Source organism: Leptodactylus fuscus, chromosome 7 (genome assembly GCF_031893055.1).
Source record: "Leptodactylus fuscus isolate aLepFus1 chromosome 7, aLepFus1.hap2, whole genome shotgun sequence".
Classification (NCBI taxonomy): domain Eukaryota; kingdom Metazoa; phylum Chordata; class Amphibia; order Anura; family Leptodactylidae; genus Leptodactylus; species Leptodactylus fuscus.
Genome location: NC_134271.1, coordinates 59,189,326 through 59,212,667, shown reverse-complemented (window position 1 = coordinate 59,212,667; position 23,342 = coordinate 59,189,326). Strand labels below are relative to the sequence as shown.

Here is a 23,342-nt window from a genome sequence, read left to right as displayed (position 1 = left end):
CAAACAAATAAAAATAAACACCTGCGCCTGTCTGGCAGCTTACTAAACGGGTTCTTCCCTCACTAACCAGGGGGTCAGCCTACTGCTAATCTCCTAACAAAACAGGGTTTACAAGTAGACAAGGGGTACACATACCCGCCACTTTAACAGCGTCCTTTTTGGGCAGAGCTTTCTCAGGCTGGTTGATTGTGTCAGTGTTTCAGTCTCTCGCCTCTCTCACTAACCAGCACACCTGTGCTACTTACAGAGCTCTGTTTCCAAGCCTGGAATGGATTGCCCTGCAGGACTGGCCCGAACTTTACTCCAGTCCGGGACCTACAAGCTAAACACCTGTGCATACTGCAACAGTATTGGGGAAAAATAGCGGTTCTTCCACACTATACCCCTCTCCACTTCACTATATATATATATATATATATATATATATATATATATATATATAATTATATATATATATATTTATTTATTTACAGTATATATGAATGATATGATTAAGTAGTAATACATGCACAATAATATATAGCCTTCTTTCATTGCAGTGTTTATAGACCATTTACTGATACAGAAATTCAATACTTCTGCACAGACACACACTTAAAAGCAAAAGTTCTGCCTACATTCAGTCAGCACTAGATGGCGCTTAGGAGTTTAATGCTGTGTTCACACATCAGTATGCCATCCGTCCGTTTGAATTCAGTTTGACACTTCAAAACGGACTGATGCACATACTGATTGTATACTGTATACCTTTATATGCTGATAGCAAACCCTGTGCATCCCCTAGAGGACAGATAAGGGGATTAAAAGTAGCAATTGTAAACAGAGTAAAGATAAGGAGATATAATAAATGTCTTTATGTCCTCCTTATCTCTACTCTGTTTACAATTGTTACTTTTAATCCCCTTATCTCTCCTCTAGGGGACAGAGAACGTTTGCTATCACCATAAAAAGGTGTCAGTATACAATCAGTATGTGCATCAGTCCGTTTTGAAGTGTCAAACTGAATTCAAACGGACGGATGGCATACTGATGTGTGAACATACCCTAAGGTATACTATTTTTTGATCAAATCAGTTTAAAACACTGAAGCAAGCTCCTGAGCGCCCCCTACTGAAGCCACGCAGAACTTTTCATTTATCAACCTTCATTTATGCAGGGAGCCTGGAACCTCAGTAGTAGACAAATGGAGTTTCTATTGCTCTAAAGATATATTAAGAACTTAATCATTAATAAAGGACCTAAATGACAGCATTTTCTGGATGCCCCTAGCAATAACTCTATGAATGGTCTGTGAAAGGTCTCTAGTGCCAGACATGGCTGACAGTGCTCTGCAGCAATATCAATATGTCAGGATTTGAGGAACCTGCGAAATGATGACTTAAATGTTTAATTTTGTAGATTAGGAAGCCTTGTCAAAATCAATTACTTCTCTATCCTGAAAGTCGACAGATGAGATTTAGGCTTTTTTTAATTACCTTTCTTGCAGGACATGAAATAATTAATATGAGATCTCTTGGCACTGAATTAGATATTACTACTAATTTATTAACCCTTTACTTGTATATTTTATTCTTCTGTGTAATGTATGTTATTAAATGTTAGTACTTTATTTCCTCAAGACTAAGCGTCTGAAGATGCAATGACCCACATTTACTAATACAGTGTAAACCTAGAGAGGTAATCTGAATATGCGCCAGATTTATCACAGTGACTGTTGCTGGTTGATAACTCTGGTGCATCTTTAGCCTGCGGCCACAGAAAGGATTTAATGCAGATTTTGTTGAGTCAAAGCCGGGAGTATATTTAGGAGAAGTGAGAAGTTTTTGTGCCTCCTTTATGTTTCCCATTCGTTTTAAACCACTGCAGCAAAATCTGCAACAAAAAACAGCTTGTGATCTCAACTTTAGATTGTCCTGTCTAAGTTTATTCCACCTATTAGTTGGCTTTTTTTACTTTAACATATTGACACATTTTGAAACATTTATAGAGGACCTTTCACCACTTCCACCAAGTCCAGTTCTTTGAATCATTTAACAGGCGCAGCTCCACTGATTCCAGCAGAGTTAAATTTTTCTCTAGCCCCTGCCATTCCCAAGCAATCAGTGCAGTTAGTTTTGGTGCAAAATACAGTTGGAGATACCCCACTAATTGCAATAGAACCTAAAACATAACTTTTAATAACTTAATTAAAAACAGACCCAAATCCCCTTTAGAAAAAAAAAAATTAAAGTGAACTAGTAATGTAGAACCCAATCCACTTGGAAAAATGCAAAAGGGTGGAAAAAGCCCTAATCAAATTGCTATTGATGCCCTCCGCTACATATGCAGCACCTAGGCTAATGTCCTAGCAATTGGGGCATACATTCCATTCCCCTGATAAACAACCTCAGGCATGACAGGCCAGTGTGGCGCAAGTAGCAAATTCAATGACCATGCATTCATTCACAATGTTGCTAGAGTAAATATGGGAGCATTGTTAGGGGTTAACTGTCTAATAGTATTGTTAGGGGTTAACTGTCTAATAGCACCAATGGGTCGGCTAGTGCAACAAGAGTTAACATGTCCTTATCAGTAACCTCCCTTCCCCCCTCAAAGCAAACATTCATTAGATCAGTAGATGCTGCCACTGCCTGTCAGTTTATAACTAATATATGACCATCGTCACTTTGTCTCTCTCTACGCGTTTCGCTGCACCCTCATCAGGAGAGTCAAGTATGCAGATTACAAAATAACAAAGCCTGCGGTTAAAACCACAATTCCTGCGACCCCTGTGGTGGGTCACAGTACTGGAGTGAGTCCGACTCCAGTACTCAGTTAGTTTTGGTGCCTGATATACTATTTAGGCTCTGTACTGTCAGGTGGGCGGTGTGAGATAAGAGCAGACAAGGGGTGTGAATCTGTCTCTGTCCGCCTCTGATTGGAGCTCAGAATTACATCCTTTGTCTGGTCCTGCCTGACACAGCCCACCTGAGAGTACAAAGCCTAACTAGCATATCAGTCACCAAAAGTACAGGCTCTGATTGTTTAGGAACGGTGGGGACTAGAGAAAAAATTTCAACTGTGCCAGAGTCAGTAGAGCGGCGCCTACATACAGATGCTAAGAAGTGAAATTGGTTGAGATGGTAAAAGGTCTTGTTTAAGCTGAGGGCTTTTCCTTGCAAAATCATTCTATTTTTGGTGAAGCTGCACCCCTTTTTCAAACAATTCAGGAAATTTTGATGCTCCAAAATATATAAAATTGCGCATTTAACGCTAAGTTCAGGTTGAATTCACAATAGTAAATCTGGCTCATATTGGTAGTTTGAATAGGTTATCAAATCCCATACTTTGCCCAACACCACCTGTTACCCTCCAGCCTCCTTCACAGAACACAGAGGATAAATGATAACTATTGCACAATCTAAAATGTGGCCCCAGCATGGTACATGCCATTTTACTTATATTGCCATTTTACTTATATTGGCTAATATTAGATAACTCTCTTTTTATGGCAGCCTTAGTTATGTCTTATTTAACTGTTTGTTACAGCTACATGCATCCTAAAGACTACTCATTGGACATCTATCGGCTTATACTCAACCACATTCTCCAGGGCAATGACTGGATTTTCATTATGTGCTCAATGACACTTACTGTAGAGATATGAAACAATATGAAAATTGTTCTATGCAGAATATACAGTCTCATGTTCTCTCTTCTCATCAGTTATACTTGTATTACAGGAAAGCTATCAAGAGAATTCCCTGCAATACCGTGAGAGAAGACGCCACACTACCTTCAGCTAGAGAGGCCAAACTGCTTGGCAACCTCAGACACCCATTCATTGTTCAGTTCTTTGGAAGTTTCCTGGAGAGAAAAGATTTCTGCATTGTTCTAGAATACTGTGAGGTACAGATAGCAACTCACAGATAGCACTATTAATTATTTTATTACTGAGCTCATTGGCACCAAGCTGTAAACATTAGAGGAGCTTTGGCCTGTCCTTATGGGATACATACTTCCTCATTTAAAGGACTATATAAAATCAGTTGATCATATGACCAAATAATTAATATAATGATCATTATTGTTATTATAAACATGCACATTTGGCATGGTTGAGTATGTTTGTTATTATAAGGAATGTGAGTAAGGCTAGCTGACCCAAAAAACGGAAAGTCGAATGCTAGTGTGCTGGACACCAATAGAACTTCTCATCTCTGGTGGAAACAAAGAAGAAGTGGCATATATTTCACCGCCAGGTGCACTGCCTGCTGGGGGTACGTGTCATTCACAAGGTGGCCTGCACCTAGTTATAAATGAATCAGACCCTCCGGCAGCGAGATTATAAAGACTGATGTTGATAATACCAGTCTTCATAAATCTGCACCTGTGTCAGCCTATTATCAAAGGATCTTTGCAATGAGCAGGAACTGTCCAAACCAGAGAGCCCATTTACTGTTCTGTAGAAATCTGTATTTATCATGGATCCTAGCTATAATTTATTAAAATATCTTTTCCAATTCAGAAAGAAAGAGCAATAAATGCACTTAATATACTTTTATTTTAATACCATCCTGTGAATTTTCCAGTCTACTGAGTGTTTTGCCTCTGGTAATGTGGGGGTGTTTGTCGTGCCTGTTTTTTGCAGATATGTTGCTGCTGAGTATACTTTTAGAGATAGGTGTAGCTGTCTTAAAAATATTAATAGCTGGCTATCTTGTTTTGATTTCTCAGGGTGGAGATCTTCATGGTTATATCCAGCAACAAAAAGACAAAAGTGAGAACTTCACAGAAGAGCATGTCATGGAATGGTTCATTCAGCTGCTTCTTGGAGTAAACTATCTACATGAGAGGTGCGGTACTTCTTAATAAGTATGTAAAGTATACTGTAAAGGGAGTTTTAGAGGTTATCACTACATCAAGCATCACTATTACTGTATGTGTGTTATTTACTAGAATATGGCGTTCAGATACTACATTGAATGATCAATTTGTGCATTTGGCTATTGACCAAGTCTATGCTACATTGCCCAGGATGTCATACAATGCCCATATGAATCAAACAAAACCCTTCTCACATTATATTAAACTTTATTCACATAGATACAACGGTGCTTGAAAGTTTGTGAGCCCTTCAAAATGTTCTAGATTTCTGGATAAATTTGACCTAAGACCACATCAGATTTTCACAAGTCCTAAATAGAGATAAAGAGAACCAAGAGAACAAATTAGGCCTCGTTCACATCTGCGTCGATAATCCGTTCAGGGGAGTCCACATGCAAGTGTGCATTGAAAACACACAAACCCAATAGACTATAATGAGGTCCGTGTGCTTTCTGTATGGTCTCTGCACGAAACATGCGGACAGAAAAGTAGTTCACGATCTACTTTCCTGTCTGCATGACTCGTGCGGAGACCGTACGGAAAGTACACAGACCCCATTATAGTCTATGGAGTCCGTGTGCTTACACTGCTTGCCAATGTGTTCGGTAGTCCGTTCGTGGGGCTCCCCATGTGAACTCCCCGAACGGATTACTGACGTAAATGTGAATGAGCCCTAAGTCAGAAATGTTAGACTTGGCCATTAATTGATTTAGGAAATTGATCCAGTATCACACAACTTTGACTGGTAAGACTATGTGAACCTTTGCTTTTAGTATCACTGAACTCTCTCCCACCAGATCCATGGCTTCTACATTAAGGCATTCAATGACGTTTCCTGCGATTCGCTTCTCTTTAGCAGGCTATCCTATCTTAAACTGTTACCTTGTAGGGTCATTTTCAGAAGGGTGAACTAACATTAAAGGGGCTCTATCTGCAGATTTATGGGTTATGAGCTAAAGATATGCCTGAATAGCCTTTAAAAAGGCTATTCAGTTCCTTCTATTAGTTTGTTAAAAGACCCCCCCCCCCTTTTTATTAATTACCTTGGTAATCGATATGTAAATGAGCTTGATCGTGCAAGGTGGGCATGTCGTGCACCCCTTAGTGTCATAGCTTCTACACGCCCACCGCTGCCTCCAAGCTCCCCCTCCTCCTTCTTATTCACGGCGGTTTCTATTGAAAATTATTGAAAACATGCGCGTGCGCATTAGCTCTCTCTCTGGCGCGCTACTGCGCATGCTCCAGCTCGCAAAGTTCTCTATGGGCTGCTGATAGAGCCCCTTTAAATATGACCCTCTCACCAGCATGCCCAGCAGGTGTGGGTTGTGTTGAGTGGCCTCCCTAGGCCGCTAGTCTCCTGCCTTGCAATTGCCATTGCCACCTCTATAATTCTTTAAGGGTTTCTACCAGAAAGGTGAACCTTGTCATTGTAGTACCCTCCTGTGGAAGGGCCTTTTTCACAATAGCAGCTTCCAGAAGAGGAGCCACCGACTTAGTCTTGGCCTTTCTTCCCACCACTTCTTATAGTACTTGGTGGAATAACTTCTAGGTGTGGGCCTCTAGTTACCTCCAGAGTGTTCTATACAGAGAACGATCCCACAGTCCCATTATGAACCGATACAGTAACACAACCTTACTACTACTGGTCACAGATGTGCTGGTTCCTGCTTTCTGCTGCTAGCATATTGAAATACTCTTGAAGGCCATTGGAGTAATGCACTATGGTCTCATTTTCATCCTGAAGAACTTCTTTCACTGCCAAGATCTGTTCCACTGTGTTTCCACTAGGTAACAGGCTGTAGCATAAACATATACCAAGGCTCTCCTTCTAACATGCCGAGTGCCAATTCAGCCTTCAGATATGGGACTATGTTGCACAGCAAGTTCTATGCCAGTCCCATTGTATTTCTGGAGGTGATTCCTATCAGTACTGAGGATGCTGGATTTGTGTTTGACCCCAATGCTGCATAACCTGACCCTACTGAGACTGCAGAGGTCAATACTGCATCTGATACCACAGCTTCTGGTAAAGGTAATCGATTTGCATTTGGAATGGGAGATACTCTGCCTTACACCAGATTTTTATCTGCATCCATCCTGCCAACTACATTGGAATTTAAAATGAGAAAATGCATGGACACAGATTGAGACAACAAGTAAGCTTAATAGGACCTTTAGTGTCATTACTAGGTAGAAGGACAAATGAAGAAACAAATAAACATACAACAATACAAGTTGAAGAAGTACAATCACAAGAGGTGGTCATGGCATTGTCTGTTCTTCAGCTCTTGCAGGGCTCTCTAAGGTAGCCTACTGTGACTGCACTCTCCAGAGACTGTACCAGAGGTATCCTCCACTGGCTACACCTTCAGTGACTTTTTATGTGCCTTGTCCCGCACCAGGGGTGACACTACCACCTACACAGCAATGTAGAGATCGCAGATCTCTCGTTTATGGCGTAAATATAGAAAAGTCGCAAAGATTCTTAGAAAACAAGTCAAAGTACTGACATGGATAATAGGGTGATAGTAGCCATAATACATTTGAAAATGTACAAGGTACAGTCATAGTATAAAAGATGAAAAACACCAGTTACATCTGAAGTAAAGTAAGAAAAGGAATAGGGGCTAGGGTGTGGGAAAGAAAAACTAACAGGTAAATGGAAGATAAGGGAGGGAAGTGGGTAAGTTAAGGATGGCAAAGGGTAGGAGTTGCAGGTCTCATTCTTAAGGACACTTGTAGGTATTGTAGGTTTGAGCAGTTGAAGGAGAGGATGTGGTCAGGGTGTGTTGTCGGAGGAGATATGAGATTTGCGATATCGTATCCAGGGACTCCACACTTTAAGATATTTATCATATGAAAATTTGCTCCATCCGCAGTTCTTCAAATCGTGAGATCTGGTCTGTTTTATTTAGTCATTCTGAAATCGAGATGGTTGAGGTTTGGCGCCAATGCAGCAGGATAAGGGTCTTGGCAGATTCCAGTAGTTGCGTTGCCAAATTGTTTTTCGATGGAGTGAATCGTAGCTGAGGAGCAGACAAGCAGATCAAAGACAGTGTAAGGGTGATCTGTTCTGAAGTGATCAATCTAGTAATTCTCTGGACTTCCTTCCAAAAGGGCTGAATGAGTTCGCAATGCCACCAAATATGTACTAAGGAGCCTTTTGGCTTGCCGCATCTCCAGCAATCAGTGGAAGGCGATAAGTTATACACAAAGAGCCATTCTGGGGTCTTGTACCACCGTGAAAGAAAACTGTAATGCATTTCTTGTAAGCGGACACAAGTCGAGAAGGCTTGCGAGTTTTTGAGGATGAAGGCGGTCTCCGAGGCCGTGAGAGTTACCTTCAGTTCTTTTTCCCACAATCGGATATATCCAGGGGTAGCACAATGATTTTTTGTGAGGTCATTATCCCTGTTCTATGACATCACTAACTATATTATCTGTGTTTATTTCATTTATTATGCTTACTCGTATAGCATCATTATATTTTGCAGCGCTTTATAGACATTGACAGTCACTGTTCCATATATAGGGCTCACAATCTACAGTCCCTATCAGTATATCTTTGGCGTGGGGGGAAACCCACACAAACACAGGGAGAACATACAAACTTCTTGCAGATTTTGTCCTTGGCAGGATTTGAACCCAGGACTCCAGTGCTACAAGGCTGAAGGGCTAACCACTGAGCCACCGTGCTTCCCACTGTGATGTCACTGTGTGCATTATCCTTGTACAGTGACATCAATGTATACTGTATATTATGTCTCTATTGTGACAAAACTGTGTACATTATTATGATATTATGTCATCACTGTGTTTATCACTTTATTGTAATATCACTGTGTGCATTATTCTGGTATTGTTACATCATGGTATTATCTATACTGTAAAAACACTACTTCCGCTATCTCTGTGTGTAAAGCAGATCAAAATTATGGTACCCTTTTCAAGTGCTGAAATTATTGCTTAAAGGGGTATTCCCAACTCGTTTGTTCACCACCATGCATGCTGTATGCTCTGTTCACTGCCTGGTTTTCTCGGTAAATTGATGGGTGGGGTTACACTTGCTGTCTCCCAGACAAAGCCAACTCTGCTATCTCTCTTCATAGCAGTATATGTTTGCAGTCAGTATTGAAGGATGGTTGTAAATAAATTAGCACAGTATCACTGGAAGATGCACAATATGAAGCTTATGTACCAGAGCTGGATTTGATAGGTGATGAGAATCCCAAACTTACATGCTACAGGACCACGAGTCAGCTTGCAATATACTCACTCTCTGTTTAATTGACTCCCTGTCTCAGCCCTTATCAGCAAAATTCAATCAGCCAACTGATAACTGGAAGAGCTGGTGATATACAGCTCAGAAATACAAGCTCCCGAGTCCTGAGCACTCAGCTCCCCCTCCCCTCCCTGAGAGCAAGGAGCTACATCACTTGTCATGGGCAGGGAGATAAGACCATCCCCAAGTCTGTGGTTATGGAAATGCAGTGTAAACAATGAAGTGAATAAATTAGAATAAATTGAATAAAGATAAAAGCCAAACAAAGCAGTTTTGCTTAAGCAATGTATTTAGGAAAAGTCTTAAATCTACATAAGCTAGCAGTATAGATAGGATCCTAGAGATAGGACAACCCCTTTAAACTGGTCATGGTTATTAGGCCTCATGGTTACTTGTTATATCTTTAGTCCAAACCTATGATACTCAATATTTAGAACAAATGTCATCAGAGTTATGAATAGATTCTTGTGTGTGATTTTTAATTTCTCTGTCTCAGGTTAGTTATGCACAGAGATCTGAAGACGAAAAACATCTTCTTGAAGGATGGGATTCTAAAAATTGGTAATGTTTGTTTCCTGATGTCTTATAAACTGAATGTGTTTTCTCCTGATGTTCCAACTTAATAAATATAGTAATTAGAGATGAGCGAGTAGTATTTGATCGAGTAGGTATTTGATTGAATAATACGGTATTCAAAATAATCGTACTCAGTCGAATACCACGCGGTAAACGCAGTAAAAATTTGATTCCTCTCCCACCTTCCTTGGTGCTTTTTTTACACCAACAACTATGCAGGGGAGGTGGGACAGGAAGTAGAACAATGTAGGCATTGAAAAAAAACGTATACAGTCATTGGCTGGCTAAATCAGTAGTAGCAGCAGCAGCAATAATAATAATAATACTGGGACTTGGGCGTGTTAGATGCCCCCAGGCACGCTTCCCCTGCTGCCCCAGTTGCATTCCAGAGGTGTTGGCATTATTTCCTGGGGTGTCATTGTGGACTTGGTGACTCCAATTGGTCGAATTTTGGTTTCCCTGGAACGAGCATGTTTTTTCCCATAGACTATAATGGGATTCAATATTCGAATGAATAGTCGAATATTTCGGTATACTTGAATCGAATTTCGAATTTTCGAATATTTCACTACTTGCTCATCTCTAATAGTAATAATAAGCCTACTGCCTAAACCTAGTGGACTTTATGGACTAAATTGATACTAGTGGTCAAATATCCTAATATTTCATTAGAAATTGCAGAATTTAAAGGGATTCTACCATTAAAAACCTTTTTTTCTCGTTGACATGACAAAATAGCCTTAAGAAAGACAGTATTGTAAGTGGCCATCTTCTTGTGGCCGGCGGGCATGCGCAGTCTGCTTTGCCCTAGGCCCGAGGCCTAGCAGTTTGAAGCAAACCCCTGGAAGAAGGCACGTGAAGACCACGTTCCTGAAGAAGATGTAGGCAGCGCTGTAGAGTTCTCTCGCAGCACTGGGGACGTCCCCAGTGCTGTTTGAGCGCTGGAGGACGCCCCCAGTGCTGTGAGAGAGCTCATTGCATATTGGCAAAAAATGGGATTTTAACCGAACGGTGGTGCACAGAAGACATCTAAAAGTAGAAGAAGAATAGCCTTTCTTAAGGCTATTCTGACGTGTCAACAAGAAAAAAAAGTTTTTTAATCGTAGAATCCCTTTAACACTGATTCAGCAGACAGAAATGGGTAAGGGGTAATAATATAATCAAATATAGAGATGAGAAGGCCTTATAGTATGTGGGCCTCATAGTGCCACATGGGAGGGGATGTTTAGTGCTTGCTTGTTTTCTCCTTATCTTCTTTCCATGTTCCTTGGGTTAATTTACCAAAGTCTTGTTTACTTCCATTGTGGGACCTATAGAGAGGGATTAGCATATGAGAAGCAACATCTCATGAAAGGCTCCATAGCAGGTTCACAGGATTCCTACATGTTCCTTTTTACAGTTCTCCTCTTTTAACCCAAAACTCTATCACAGACATTTTCTTGAAATTCGACTGCTTTTAAACAGTGTGTGCTAGACTTGATCTACACAGACGTGCATACTGTATACTGGGTGGTCACCTCCGCCTGTTGCTAGGCAACCATACAAACTCATTCAGATCTGTGCAATGTGAATGGAATCTGAAGGACACTCTCACTTGTTTACCTCAACTGACTGACTGTACCTTATACTGTGTGTCAATAACTATATGAGCAATGGGCCATACCTAGTGGTAATATGAAAGCAAAGTAATTTGTCATTTTATAGAAGTAGTCAGGACTAGTCTGGCAGCCACTGTACAACGTCATGTTGTCTACTTAGCCACTTGATCTGTAGATGTTATTGCAATGATGTATACATATTGGTGTCCCTGTTCAATTGATGCACATTTTAGCACCTTCCTCTAGGCCATACTGATTAACCCTGCTAAATCCTGCTAAATGAGTTATCTCATGTTCACCCCAGTTATGACATCAGGTTCTGGCTCTCCCATTGTTGAACATATAAAAAGCTATATTTGAAGTTTCAGATTATAACAGCTTAACCAAACAAAAAAAAACTTGAGAAACTAATTCTGTTTTTTGAGGAGCAAGTGTTTAGATGTATCATAAAGATTACTGTTCTATTTTACTACATTCTCATTCAAAATCACAAAAAAACACCAGGTACACAAGTTTAAGCAAAAATAGAAAAAGGTTTTATTACATAAAATCCACATATAACAATACAACATATAACATACAAAATATACCAAATACAGGAAAATGGAGGAGGCAACTGAGTTACCCAATAAATAGGAGTGAGAATGGGAAAGATGGAAAGTATGCACATGAAAGATGAATTGATATAATTAGCAAAGTCATAGGCCCAGAAGTATATGTAGAGCAGTGGATATCTAACAAATGTAGCACAGCAAAACTAGGTGTATTGCTATAATAGCGAAAATGACATGCCACAGTTGAAAATCTCCTACAGAGATATGATAAACATATAGGCCCATGAGTGGTGCAAAAGATACATGATTACAATAGTATTAGCATACAGACCGTATAGGCCAAAAGGCCAAATGTCCCAATCCACTCCGCACCCGACGCGCGTTTCGCCCGTTAGGGCTTTGTCAAGGGATACTAAAGCCAGGTATCATGGGATATATATAGTTTGTAGAATAACATACAGCTGTGTTCTATATAGTTGTATGGTCCGTATACATAGACACATACCTCATTAGCAACATCCACAGGAAACGGCCGTACTACTGACGATTGCGCATGCGCAAGTCGGCAGTGTAATCCACAAGAGGAAAAAATGCTATGTAACAGACTTAGCCAAGATGGCCGCTACATGCGCGCATGTGCACAACTTAAATACCAATGCGTCATCAACTCGAGTCTATTGGTTAATGCGCAAGTGTGAAACTAGATATAAGAAACGCAGTGGAATATCGCTACTCAATTTGCATATAAATAAGATCTTAATACATATGCTTGATAGTGTCAAGATACAAATGGGTAAGATATATATAACATATAACCTGAATGTCAGTGGACATTGTACTCCGCAAGAGGAAAGAATATATCATAAATAAAATTTAATTTAATTGAATCAGAATAGCCATTAAGTACGCGCATGCACATAAATTGAATAACAGTATGCGATCAACCCAGTACAAGTTGTAAATGCGCATGCGTGAATTTTAATACAGATGGCACACTAAGATATCGCTATTCCGTTCATATATATATGGAATATTAGTACGTCTGCCTAATAGTGTCAAATCACGAATAAGTAAGGTATGTACAACCTAAGTGTCAAGAAGAATATATTAAAAGTGAAAAATATATATTATAAGTGAAATACTTTGTATAATATATACAACTAAGTAAGCACTTTTAGAAAGATAAAATGCGATGATAAGGGCACACAAGTGCCAAAAGTGAAAAATAAAATTGAGTGAGAGTGAAGAAAAAGTGCGCAGTGCGAGTGACAAAATAAAGTGACAAACAAAAAAATGTAAAACCATATACATCATTTATATGAAAAATAAAAAATAAATAAAAATAAATGAAGAATTCCTCTGCAGACAGGGAGATGGCTTGTCCCACATATAATGGACCAACAAGAAGAACACGAACCTAAAAAATAACAAAAACTGAAGACAGTGAACTAATAACGACAACACATAATAACCGACATGATAAAATATAAAGAAATATATTAATTAAAATAACACTACCAAAAAGACAACCGATAAGAGAGTATAGACACAGCATGGCAATACTTACAAAAATGGGGAGAAACTGATATTTTCATTAAGGCCTTTGGGGTGAATAGTTTTTAGGGTATAGATCCACCGGCTCTCTTTCTGTGCTAGGAGCCTTTTCCAATTTCCCATCCGTGGGCCTGGAGTGACTTGGTCAATTGCCCTGAACCGAAAAAGTGCAGGGTCAGAATTGTGAAATAATTTAAAATGTTTAGGGATTGTGGTAAGGGTATCGGTGTTCTCCAAATCCCTAGCATTAGATATTCCCAATACGTGTTCCCTTACTCGTCGTCGGAACTCACGTGAAGTCATACCGATATAAACAAGTTTGCAAGGGCAAATTGCGGCGTAAATTACTCCCACTGAAATTTTATTTATGATATATTCTTTCCTCTTGCGGAGTACAATGTCCACTGACATTCAGGTTATATGTTATATATATCTTACCCATTTGTATCTTGACACTATCAAGCATATGTATTAAGATCTTATTTATATGCGAATTGAGTAGCGATATTCCACTGCGTTTCTTATATCTAGTTTCACACTTGCGCATTAACCAATAGACTCGAGTTGATGACGCATTGGTATTTAAGTTGTGCGCATGCGCGCATGTAGCGGCCATCTTGGCTAAGTCTGTTACATAGCATTTTTTCCTCTTGTGGATTACACTGCCGACTTGCGCATGCGCAATCGTCAGTAGTACGGCCGTTTCCTGTGGATGTTGCTAATGAGGTATGTGTCTATGTATACGGACCATACAACTATATAGAACACAGCTGTATGTTATTCTACAAACTATATATATCCCATGATACCTGGCTTTAGTATCCCTTGACAAAGCCCTAACGGGCGAAACGCGCGTCGGGTGCGGAGTGGATTGGGACATTTGGCCTTTTGGCCTATACGGTCTGTATGCTAATACTATTGTAATCATGTATCTTTTGCACCACTCATGGGCCTATATGTTTATCATATCTCTGTAGGAGATTTTCAACTGTGGCATGTCATTTTCGCTATTATAGCAATACACCTAGTTTTGCTGTGCTACATTTGTTAGATATCCACTGCTCTACATATACTTCTGGGCCTATGACTTTGCTAATTATATCAATTCATCTTTCATGTGCATACTTTCCATCTTTCCCATTCTCACTCCTATTTATTGGGTAACTCAGTTGCCTCCTCCATTTTCCTGTATTTGGTATATTTTGTATGTTATATGTTGTATTGTTATATGTGGATTTTATGTAATAAAACTTTTTTCTATTTTTGCTTAAACTTGTGTACCTGGTGGTTTTTTGTGATTTTCCATTTAACTACACCAGAGATTGTACATATATATATGGTATATGTTTGTTTATTTACATTCTCATTCATTAAAACACTGTAAGGGTGAGTTCACACTACGTTTCCTGAAGCTTATTCTGAACATAAAACACGTTCAGAATAAGCGGCGTATAAAGCAGCTCCATTCATTTCTATGGGAGCCGGCATGCGAGCGCTCCCCATAGAAATGAATGGGCTGCTTCTTTCACTTTGAGCAGTCCCATTGAAGTGAATGGGAAGTGCCAGCGTATACGGCAAGCTCTGCTCATGCCGAGCCGTACACGCCGGCACTTCCCATTCACTTCAATGGGACTGCTCGCAGTGAAAGAAGCAGCCCATTCATTTCTATGGGGAGCGCTCGCATGCCGGCTCCCATAGAAATGAATGGAGCTGCTTTATACGCCACTTATTCTGAACGTGTTTTACGTTCAGAATAAGCTTCAGGAAACGTAGTGTGAATGCACCCTTATATTATATCACACTTTATAGATAATAGACATCTAGTAACCCCAAAACTGTGTAATATTGTTATTAAAGAGGACCAGTCATCAATCCCGACTTGGTGTTATAGAAATATGTTTGTCCCAATGTAACAATTCTAGAGTATTTTGTCTTAGAAGGCTGGGTTCACACAATGTATTATGGCACGTAATGTGGCACGTAGACGGCGCGGGATTTTTTGCGGGCGTATACGCTGCCATTGTTTTCAATGGGAGCCGGTACTGTATACGCGGCGCTATTTTGCGGCCGTGATTTTGCGGCGGCCGCAAAATAGCGCCGCGTATATGGTACCGGCTCCCATTGAAAACAATGGGAGCGTATACAGCCCGCAAAAGCTCCCGCGCCGTCTACGTGCCACATTATGTGCCATAATACATCGTGTGAACCCGGCCTAACTGTGTTGTTCCATTGTTATCATTCCTAGAAATTTTTGAGTAAATTGACAGCTGGGTGTTACCATTTGTTGTGTCCCAACACACTCTCACATTGTCCAATCAGTGCAGAAAATGACAGCCTATGTATGGACACACCCCTTTGACTATGAGAATAGTAACACCCAGTTAGCAAGTGATATATACATTTCCAAGGAATATTATAACACAGAGTTATGAAGAAAGATGAAACATGTCATGAGTGGAGACAGGTCTTCTTTAAGATGTGTTGTGACTTTACTTGGAATTTAATAATGCTCCTAATAATTGTATAATGAAAATCAATTACATAGCGAGCTGTCATGTTAATAAACACTGATGAAACATTCCAGCTATTACCCTATAATCTCCAGCAGTAGGGCCACAGCTGGAACATTCTCCAAATCTGAAACAGATAATGTAAAGAAGCTCTTACTGTAATCACAGGTTTGATATTCTCCATACTGGACCTCAGTCAGGAGTATAGAAGAGACAGATCTCATTGTAAAAACCTAAATTGTTGCACCATAAGGCTGTAGCACAGTGGGTTAACCTCTGCAGACTCTACAAAGTATAGTAGCAGCATAGCAAATGAGATTTAACCAGACCTATCATATCAGTTTAACCTTTGCAATGCAATGCCACCAGGAATACCACTGCAAGATCACCCCATATTAGGTGGCATTCAGAGAAACTGGAAAAGATAGAAATTCAGCAGGAGAGGTGTTGTGTTGCATTTTGGTGCAAGGTTTTGTTTTCCCCTTTTCAAGACTGTTAGACCCATTCCCTACTTCCTTGTTTATTAACCTCATAGACTGTAAGCCTTTGCGGGCAGGGTCCTCTATCCCACTCTACCACTCGGTCATTGTCAGTATTATATTTGTTTGTATATTTTGTGTACTGTATGTAAACCCCCAAATGTAAAGCACCATGGAATGAATGGTGCTATATAAATAAACAGTAATAATAATATGCAGATATTAACTATGCAGAGATGGACCCTGCACAGATTTGGCTGTCAGGAGCCTAGAAAAGGTGAGTGACTGCATTGATGGACCAACAATGGCACTCATATTTGTTGGCAGCCAAGGATGTCCTTCTAGAAAACTCATGTTATGTCAATTTATTTAGGCATAAAAATGTCCAATTGTCATTGTAATGCAATCAGTTGATTAAGGTGATCTCATGTAAATAGCACAAGAATATATTGCAATTATTTATTTGACAGAAATTCATTAACTGTAATTTCCTGTACCGGAAAAAAGGGAACCTAAACTGATTATAATATCCAGCAGGTGAACCAAGGAAGCTGTAAATAATCAGCAAGCCAGGAGGGAATACCCTGAAGTGCCCACCTGTACCCATAGATGAGGAAAGTAATCCAAGTAGATCCATGTAAAGAACACAGAATACCAACCTGAGCAGATGATGTACATAGTCATAGATGAAGAAGAGCAGTAATTGTTTACATAGGGCAGTGATGCTGAACCTTTTAATAAAGGTTAATAAAACCTCAGTATTAACATCTTTTGTCTTAAAAGAAAAACAGTATAAAATGCTCCCAAGAGCCCCCCCCCCCCCATCCCAGTTCATGTGAAACCTACAAAATTTATTTTGCCATCTGGTCCACTTCAATGCTATTATTATACTCTGTTGTCTCGGATGAGGCAACAAGCCCCAGAGGTCACTGCTGGGGCTTTTGATTGGGCCTCAGCCTTCACATGGGGTGTGCTAATGTCATTATGCCTGTGCAACCCAACTGTAGAGCCCTTTGATCTACTCATACTTAGTTATCAGGGTGCCCCTAATAACGTAAAGTAAATAAATCTAATCTTGATGCAAGCATTTCCAAAGAAATTTTAATAGGGTTTTATAAGATTACAAAAGTCTGTCTGCTTTCTTTCAGAAGCAATGCTTCTCTTTCCATTTGCTGCATCTTGTATTGCAGTTTAATTATCTTAAAGTGAATGTAGCTGAACTGTAATACACCAAGTACACATGGCAAGCGTTTCTAGAAAGCAGAATGTAAACATTCTGAGTACATGATGTAGTGTCAAGATCTAATTTAGTGTATTTATGTGTTACTTTACTTGCAGTCTAGAATCACTGCACATTCACAAGACAGAATTTCACCTTACAATCAGGTCTTTTTTAATACCTTGGTGGGCCCAATGCAGTGTCATAGCTAGTCTTGTGGGTCACGGTGCAATTTTCTGTCCGGGGGCCCCTACCCAGCAAATTCTTGCTAGTGATGGTTACATGAACCCACACAGTATAATATGCTCCACAGTGGCACCCACATAGTATTTAATGCTTGACAGTGGCCCCCACACAGTATATAATGCTACCCACAGTGGCCCCACACAGTATTATATGCACCCCACAGTGGGCTCCACACAGTTTATATGCTCCCCACAGTGGCCCCCACCCAGTATTACATGCTCCACAGTGGTCCCCACCAAGTATTATATGCTCCCAATAGCCCCCTCAACCTCAGTGCTATTATTATACTCTGGGGTCTCCTCAGACCCCAGAGTATGATAATTGGAGGCCCAAGGAAGGTGATTAATATAACAAAAACTTATAATAACCTTGCCTCTCCTTTCTTGGGCATCCTCACTTTGTTTTGCTATCTTTAGTGCCTTTGGCCCTCTTCAGATGTCACTGCTGAGACTTGTGATTGGTGCTTCAGCGGTCAAGTGGGGTGCCTTGATGTTGTTACACTGCTGCGCCCCATGTGACCACTTGGGCATAATCACACTCTTAGCCCAGGAGAGGTGAGTATAAGTATTAATTATTTTAAAGGGGCTCTATCATTGGCAAAAGTCATACCTTTTGTATGTAAATCGCCTCAGTAGTGTTTGAATAAGTCCATTTTTAGTCATATGCTAATTAGCTCCTCCCCGTGCACAGGAAGTTGGCAGCCAGCACTCCTCTCTATGCTGTGTGCTGTGTATGAGAGCAGGGAGTCAGCAGCAGCCTGTACTGTTTATATAGAAGACAGTGCATGAAGAGACTTCTGGGGTGCACGGAGAAGCTAATTAGCATATGAATAAAAACAGACTTATTCAAAATCTACTGAGGCAATTTACATACAAAAGGTAGGTGTGGAATAGCCTTTCCAAAGGCTATGCAAGGATGTGATTAGTTAAAAATGACTTTTTCCAATGATAGTTCCATCTGACTGATGGAACTTTTCCGCCTGTCACAGGTGTTTTTATTGCTATTATTTTATTGTGTACTGGATATCGCTAGTGAGGCGGTTGGCATATTTTACTCTGTAAAGATCAGGTATGAACAGGACAGGGACAGGAGTAAATGTAAACTTTACTGATGACTTTGTGTATGTGTTGTACAAGTATTTGATTCAACTCTTTTGGCGTTAAAACCTCCACGATTGTAAACGTCTGGTTCACAGCACCAGTGAATTTCCTATTTATGTTCAGAGGGATATTACAGAAGAATACCCCTGTGATTAGGCTCAGAGGGGTATTACATTATCCCTCTATGTGAATGATGGGAGAGGGGATAACATGAACAGAGGTCCTCACTACCCCCCTGGAACCACTTACAGGTTATGCACAGGCAATCATGATTTACCATTGTCTCTGTTGTCTGTAGCTCTTAAGTCTGCTTCCTCCTCCTTCCTACTTCACATAGCTCTAAGATGCTGCCTGAGGTTGGAGGTGGGAGGACACTTTAGAGTCTCATATCTCAGAATCTATTAGGCCTATGAAGATGGCCTTGGATTCATTTTAAAGATGATATTCATGTTAGTCCTTACAGATTTGGAGCAATTTGCTATTAAAAACAATGTTGGGAATTGAGATGTGCATTGGGATCTCAATGCCGAACATTGTTTTCACCAGTTAATTGCTCTGAATTTGTATGGGCTATCATGATGATCTTCTTAGCCCTAACTGATCCTGAGAAATGGGCGTTAATAGAAAGGACATATTACATATGTCCGCTGCAACTAAAGTGCCACCATGGCTAGACAGCAGGTAAAGAGTTAAAGTCCCCCTGCATTGTCCCCACAGGTTACTATCCCTCTCCTACCACACAAAAATAAATATAATAAAAAAATAAATAAAAAAACCCCACTAATACTCACCTCTCCTGGCTTCCTTACTTTCTTGAGTCCGGAATCTTCAGCACCTGTAGGCATGATATTAGTGACGTCATCACATGACAGCTCCCTGCTTCATCATTGTATGCAACGGGGGCAGCCCGGAACGGCAGAACAGCGTATGCAGAACTGTCCAGCTGTCTTATGGAGCCTCCACTATTATAGCGCCCGGTGCAAGTGCACCATTGGCCCTATGGTTAAAGCAGCCCTGCTTACAGTGTTTTGCTATTTCATCAGTAGTTTTAAGGGATACACTATTTCAGCTGTATAGGTGATCGATTGGGTCTCCATCTTGTACTGTATAGGACTTTTAGCAGGATATGAACCTGGACACTTATATTAATTATTAATTTTTTTCATGTGCAAAGTCACTTTTAGCTAAATATTCTTATATTGGGGCCCCTGAGAAAAACATTTACATTAAAATGATGGTCATAATTCCAATTATGCTAAAAGATAGAAAATAACAGTGGATTTAATGACATTCTGCGATTGCTGTATTTGATGCTAAAGTGCAACTATTAGGCGGACATCAGAATTCTAAGACAGGAAATTAATTTTACTATGTTGTGGATCTTGATGAATTATCCTGGTTTTTGCATTAGGTGACTTTGGTGTGTCACGTATCCTTGCACCATCTGATATGGCAACTACTATAACAGGAACTGCTTCCTACATGAGCCCAGAGGTGTTCTCAAACAAAGGATATAATGCGAAGTCTGATATCTGGTGAGTAGAAAGCTGAATGTTTTACATTGTATTGATCTCTTTGTTTTATGTTTGTGTGAAGAAAGGAGACTCTCTTGGTATACATTATTGCTGAATTATATTGATCATGTATATATCACGTGTAAACAAGCAGTGAGCCACAGATCTGATGAAGGGGTATGCTATATACAGCAATCTACAGCCCAAAACAAGTTATCTTTACTTACTGAATAAAGCTGTTATCTATTCTACGTAATGGTGCAGACAGTGTCTCTTTGAGCACCGCGACTCCGGGTCTTGTTTCTGGAATTCACAGTAGTTCTGTCTACCCTGCTGGTTACATATGGCCTTGGTACTTTCTAACCCATTGGTTGGGAATTCTCCCATGACTTTTAACACTAACCAGAGTCATCGTATACATCTCCAAAAACTGAGGGAGTTTTGTGGACAATCCAAGAGGAATTATTGGTTCCAGGAGCGCGGTCCTCCTGCGTTGTTTTCCTACCTATTAGTGAGTATAGTGTTTATGCATGTGTCATCTTGTTTGTCTCTTTTTATATAGACACTGCTCAAAAAAATAACAGGAACACTCAAATAACACATCCTAGATCTGAATGAATGAAATATTCTCATTGAATACTTTGTTCTGTGCAAAGTTGAATGTGATGACAACAAAATCACACAAAAATCATCAATGGAAATCAAATGTATTAATCAATGGAGGCCTGGATTTGGAGTCACCCCCAAAATTAAAGTGGAAAAACACACTACAGGCTGATCCAATTTTGATGTAATGACCTTAAAACATGTCAAAATGAGGCTCAGTAGTGTGTGTGGCCTCCACGTGCCTGTATGACCTCCCTACAACACCTGGGCATGCTCCTGATGAGGTTGCGGATGGTCTCCTGAGGGATCTCCTCCCAGACCTGGACGAAAGCATCTGCCAACTCCTGAACAGTCTGTGGTGCAACGTGAATCTTTGCTACATCTCTTATTGGAGAAAAATTCCCCTTTATTATTTGTTAGAGTACTTTCCTGCTCCCCTTCATTTGTTAAAATAACTATCACTGTTAAAAACACTGAATGCAGGTCACATGACTCACCTCTATAGAAGTCTATGGAGAGGGGAGGCGCTAGAGGGAGAAGTGAGATAAAGCAGGAAAAAACACAGATTTAGGGACACTGTACACTGAGTTTTTTGGCACTGATTTTGACACTGAATCCACCTCTAAATCAGCCTCCAAAAAAAGCCTCCCTATAGAACTCTGTGGAGGCTTTTTTTGGAGGTTGATTTTGAGGCGGATTCAGCGTCAAAATTAGCGCCAAAAAGCTCTGTGTGCACTGATCCTTAGACTAACATTGAAGCTAAATTGAAAAAAAGTTTTATCACAGCCAAAGCACTGGAGACACATTACTGCTTGTCATTACTTCTTTGTATCCAAGTATTTCTTGTATGATTCCGGAGATGTTTCTGAATGAGAGACAGAGCAGATTCCTCCTCTACTCATTGTATGCCGCGTATAGCAGCTAGTCTCCACCCCTGCAGTTCAGAGAGGAATGTCATTTCCAGATTTAACATGCAGACTGGCATACTGGTAAACCCTTTCATATATGGCAGATATGGTGTTACTCCTCATACCTACACACATTATAGTCAGTGGTGAACCTAGCCTCTCTGCTGCCTGAGGCGGGGGGTGTTGTTCATCTTTTGATCGTCCGCCTTAGACAGTGGGGGGGGGGTTGGGGGTGGGGCTAGCGGTAACATTACAATAAATACAATGCAGTAATATTTTGTGCAGTAATACTCACAGGAGACATCCTCCCACATTTCCCGTCACTTCCCTTTGGATCGCCATGACCACTTCTTCCAGCTGTGACTTGATTTAACTCTGTGAAGTTTGAAACACAGACATCTTTGACTCCTCACTTCTCCATGCACCCAACCCATATATATATATATATATATATATATATATATATATATATATATTTATATATCCCACAGCGGCACCTGCAGCCTATAATAAACACTCACCTCTCCGGGATCCGATGTTAATCCTAGCAGGCTTTGGTCCTGTATGGTAATGTGTAAGACGTCACGTGGTCTGTGATATTACCATATAAGCCCAAAGCCTGTGCTAGCAGTACCATACAGGCCCAAAGCCTGTGGTAGCAGTAACAGCCTGTTGCCCTACAGGCCCAAAGCCTGTGCTAGCAGTAACAGGCTATTACTACTAGCACAGGCTTCGGACCTATATGGTAATATTCCAGACCATGTGATGTCTGGACATTACCATATAGGCCCAAAGCCTGCTAGGAGTAACATCCAGGAGAGGTAAGTAACATTGTTTATTATGTTCTCTCACCTCCCCATGGGCTCTGATTATTATAATCGGGGGTCTGAAAAGACCCCTGAGTATAATAATAGCGAAAATGGGATCATGGCTTGGGCCCGGACCTATTCACTACCGCCCTCCGTGGCCTACAGTACGAGGGGAAGCGTAATGATGCCGCCTACGCTGATATGTAGACGTCTGAACCAGCACAAGGAGAGTGGCAGCTCTCCTGCGTTCTTTTAGTGGAAAAAAAAGTAAAAAAAAAAAAAATTGCCCGGGCTGCCACCTCCCTCCGGAGCACCACCCGTGGCAGGCGCTTCACCTCACCTTATTAGAGGTGTGGCGCTGATTACAGTTCATCCTGAAAAGTAACCTTTAGCAACTTGTACACTTTAAAATCCTTCAAACTCTACTGAAATCTGTTTTGCTATTTAGATATAACGTTAATCTACATAAAAGTTGAGTACATGTATAAATATGTAAGATAACTTATCTTATTCTGATCCTA

General features: G+C 40.4%; 1 protein-coding gene across 1 annotated transcript in view; it reads left to right on the top strand.

The window, feature by feature from the left end:
* LOC142213579 (serine/threonine-protein kinase Nek11-like) overlaps positions 1-23,342 on the top strand; it is a 258,023-nt gene that overhangs the window by 92,879 nt on the left and 141,802 nt on the right. Inside the window, exons 2-5 of the mRNA XM_075281957.1 lie at positions 3,723-3,888; positions 4,717-4,835; positions 9,645-9,709; positions 20,396-20,519. Coding sequence (XP_075138058.1) covers positions 3,723-3,888; positions 4,717-4,835; positions 9,645-9,709; positions 20,396-20,519 — 474 coding nt within the window. The remainder of the gene's footprint in view (positions 1-3,722; positions 3,889-4,716; positions 4,836-9,644; positions 9,710-20,395; positions 20,520-23,342) is intronic.